Consider the following 3,706-nt stretch of genomic DNA (forward strand, 5'->3'; position numbering starts at 1 on the left):
CACACACACACACACACTCCTTCTCTTCACCTTTCCGGAAGCGTGGATCTAGAGCCTTGTTATCTGTCGCGCTGCCGCCGTTAAAGAGTCTCGGGATGACGGAGAAGATGCAGAGCGCGGCGGTGAAGAGCAGCACGAGCTGCTGTGAGGAAGACAACACCATGATGCGCGTGCACTACACACCGTATTATAACCTGCACGAGGAGCCGCGCTGCTGCTACAGTTTACTACGATAACTTCCGCTTCCGCGCGCTCTAACATGAGGAACGTCAACAACCGCGTTATCACCATCATCAGCAACAGCAGCAGCGCCCTCTACTGCAGCGGAGACTGACGGTGACACACACACACACACACACACACACACACACACACACACACACACACACACACACACACACACACACACACACACACACACACACACACACACACAAGCATTTCAATAGCTTTGTTTTATTAAGAACAGTAAATGAGTCTTTAGTTCATGGCGCCCAACTGTTTTTTTGCAGCACGACGGCACCGTTGTGCACGCGCGTTCAATGTAACGTGCACGGCGCTAGGCGCGTTCTCGCAACAACTTTTGCATTTACACTGTTTGCGTAGCGAACTTCTCTAGACGATCTATTTTTAGCTGCATTTTAGCAACAGCGCCCTCTATGGTCACAGCATACGCAACATACACGGGTCACACACACACACACACACACACACACACACACACACACACACACACACACACACACCCCAACCTCATACGCACCCATCCTAGCACGAAACAATCATGTCCCTAAACATGTCTGTGTTTGTGCTGAACTGTTTTATATGGGAGCAACATTACACATGATAAAGGGGTCCGAAAAGGTAATAAACACTTACAATAAACACCACCAGTCATAATCAATCTCTCCCCCCCTCCCCACTCTCTCTCTCACACACACATACATGCGCGCACACACAAACACACACATTAATAAATGGAAATTAAATAAATACCCTGTATTTGGTTAAATTGTGGTCAGCGATCCTTAAAAAACACAATAACTCCCCCACTATTGTTTTGTTTTTGTTTTTTTTTTTTAGGGGGGGGGGGTCACGCTTGCCTGTCTTCAAAACTTGAGAGCCCTGTAGCAGTGTGTGTAGCAGTGTGTTTGTATAGCAGTGTGTGTGTGGCAGTGTGTTTGTGTAGCAATGTGTGTAGCAGTGTGTTTGTGTAGCTGTGTGTGTGTAGCAGTATGTTTGTGTAGCAGTGTGTGTGTAGCAGTGTGTTTGTGTAGCAATGTGTGTAGCTGTGTGTGTGTAGCAGTATGTTTGTGTAGCAGTGTGTGTGTGTGTGTAGCAGTATGTTTGTGTAGCAGTATGTTTGTGTAGCAGTGTGTGTAGCAGTATGTTTGTGTAGCAGTGTGTTTGTGTGGCAGTGTGTTTGTGTGGCAGTGTATGTGTAGCAGTGTGTTTGTGTGGCAGTGTGTGTGTGTGTGTGTGTGTGTAGCAGTGTGTGTGTAGCAGTGTGTGTGTATCAGTGTGTGTGTAGCAGTGTGTTTGTGTAGCAGTAACACTCCACTGATCGGAACTGTACAAGGGAACTATTACAGGGAGTTTAAACAGAACTGGACCACAGATTTGCCCCCTGGGTAAATACACCACCCTGACTGAGGCAATTGTTCATAAACATTTCGTCTGAATGTCTAGGGAGAAATCAGACTGGACTTTAAACTGAGTGTCCACTAGGCCCTGCCCTCCTTCTCGATGAGGAAATTTGACTAAAATCAGAAGCAACTTTTTGTAAAACCTTAATTCCATTTTGGTTTTGTACTAAACCCATAACATCATCGGCATACGTAGATAAAACATGTGGAGCTTTAAAATCAGGAACAATCAAACCATTTAAAGTCATTCGTAATCTGTGTAAAAAAAGTTCAGTTGATTGAGTGTATAACATACCTGATAGCGAACAGCCTTGTCTGATTCCCCGATTTACATTAAAAGGAGCACTTAACCCTCCGTTGATCTTGAGTACAATTTTAACATCCTGGTACATCACCTGTCATGTCATATCATGTCATTGCTATAAGACTGGGGTTGAGACCAAAAGCCTCCAGAGTTTTCCAGAGGTGTTGGTGCTCAACCCTGTCAAAAGCTTCTTCTTGATCCAGTGAAATCAGACCAAGGTCATTTGCCAATGAGCTGGAGACGTCCAAAAAGGCCCGAATCAGAGAAACATAATCAACGATGGATCTGTTGGACACACAGTATGTTTGGTCAACGTGCATTACAGGGTCCATGACATCTCTGAGAAGGCTAGCCAGTGTAAGTACACCTCTCCAGCTGCTCAGGGGTAGACACATTTCCTCACAGCTTTAAGTGAGTACCACCAGCAGATCCTCTCCCAGTTCATGCCAGAAGAACTTATAGAATTACGCTGGTAGGCTGTCTATTCCTGGTGCTTTTCCACCCACCATTGTGTTCAAGGATGCCTGCAGCTCTTCCAGAACCAGCGGGCCTTCCAGTGCAGCGTTATCCTCTGGGGAAACCATTGGGAGCCCTCTTTGAAAGCCTTCTAACAGCTCTTCATTGTCACTGTATTCACTCTCGTACAGATCTCTTTAGACAGTATGCCACAAACTTCTACAGAGATCTGTACGAGAGTGAATACAGTGACAATTCCAAGTCATTAAGAGAGCTGGAGATAGATATAGTTTTTTAAACTAGTCTTTAAAAAACTATATCTCTCTCCAGCTCTCTTAATGACTTGGTGATGTCCCTTGTGACATTGGCAGTGTACTCCTGACAGAGCTCCTGGATTAAAACCTTTGGAATGTTTTATGTCATAATTTATTTATTTATTTTTTGGTGGGGGCGGCAGGGATCTAGTAGGGACGCACTGTATACAAGGGAAGGGCTAGTCATATTTTCGTTATCACATGATGACTGGCATTTTGTAAACATCTCTCTCCAAATAGGCTTAATTACGGTGGCCGAGAAGTGCAAAACACATTAACAAATCCACAAATCAAAAAACACATCAACAAATCTGAAAACACAATGACAATTCAGACAACCCAGAAACGGTAGGTATAGTTTGTGAATGGAAACTTACCGATCATCAGATGAGACACCTGTCACTCAAGATATACAGGTATGGAATATTATGTGTAATGTGTAAAGTTCTCCATTTAAATATAAGAAAAGAACAAAATTGATCCACAATAATCCATTCCATCTTTTCCCTGCGGCAGACTGTTGAACTTCAAGTATACCTTGAGTGACAGGTGTCTTGTCCAATGATCGGTAAGTGTTCTAATCACAAACTATACCTACCGTTTCCGGGTTGTCTGACTTGTCGTTGTGTTTTCGGATTTGTTGTTTTGTTAACGTGTTTTACACTTCTCGGCCACCGTACTTAATAATTTTATTAGCACTAAGTAAATTAAAATGTGTTGCACTGTTGATGTTATAGGTCACTTTTAAAATCATGTCATTTTTGATATCCTGGCCATGGATGCCTTAATCATTGCATCTGTCTTTCAAAGATGTCCGCTAAAAGGCAACAAAGCATTCTCTCATTTGCCATGAGAGGAAATCCCCCTAAAAAGGCCAGGTTACAGGATGCTGGCCCAGAGAAGGTGGTGAAAAGGGTAGGCCCAGTAGAGGAGGAGACAATGCAGGTGGAAGAAATAGTGCAGGTGGAAAAGGAAGAGAAAGTGCA

The 3,706-nt window shown here is 43.8% G+C and overlaps 1 protein-coding gene across 1 annotated transcript in view; it reads right to left on the reverse strand.

The window, feature by feature from the left end:
* Positions 1–273, reverse strand: part of ccdc107 (coiled-coil domain containing 107) — a 6,893-nt gene extending 6,620 nt beyond the window's left edge. Inside the window, exon 1 of the mRNA XM_027178818.2 lies at positions 31–273. Coding sequence (XP_027034619.1) covers positions 31–163 — 133 coding nt within the window. The 5' untranslated portion in view covers positions 164–273. The remainder of the gene's footprint in view (positions 1–30) is intronic.
* Positions 274–3,706: the final 3,433 nt, after the last annotated feature.

Source organism: Tachysurus fulvidraco, chromosome 19 (assembly GCF_022655615.1).
Source record: "Tachysurus fulvidraco isolate hzauxx_2018 chromosome 19, HZAU_PFXX_2.0, whole genome shotgun sequence".
Lineage (NCBI taxonomy): Eukaryota > Metazoa > Chordata > Actinopteri > Siluriformes > Bagridae > Tachysurus > Tachysurus fulvidraco.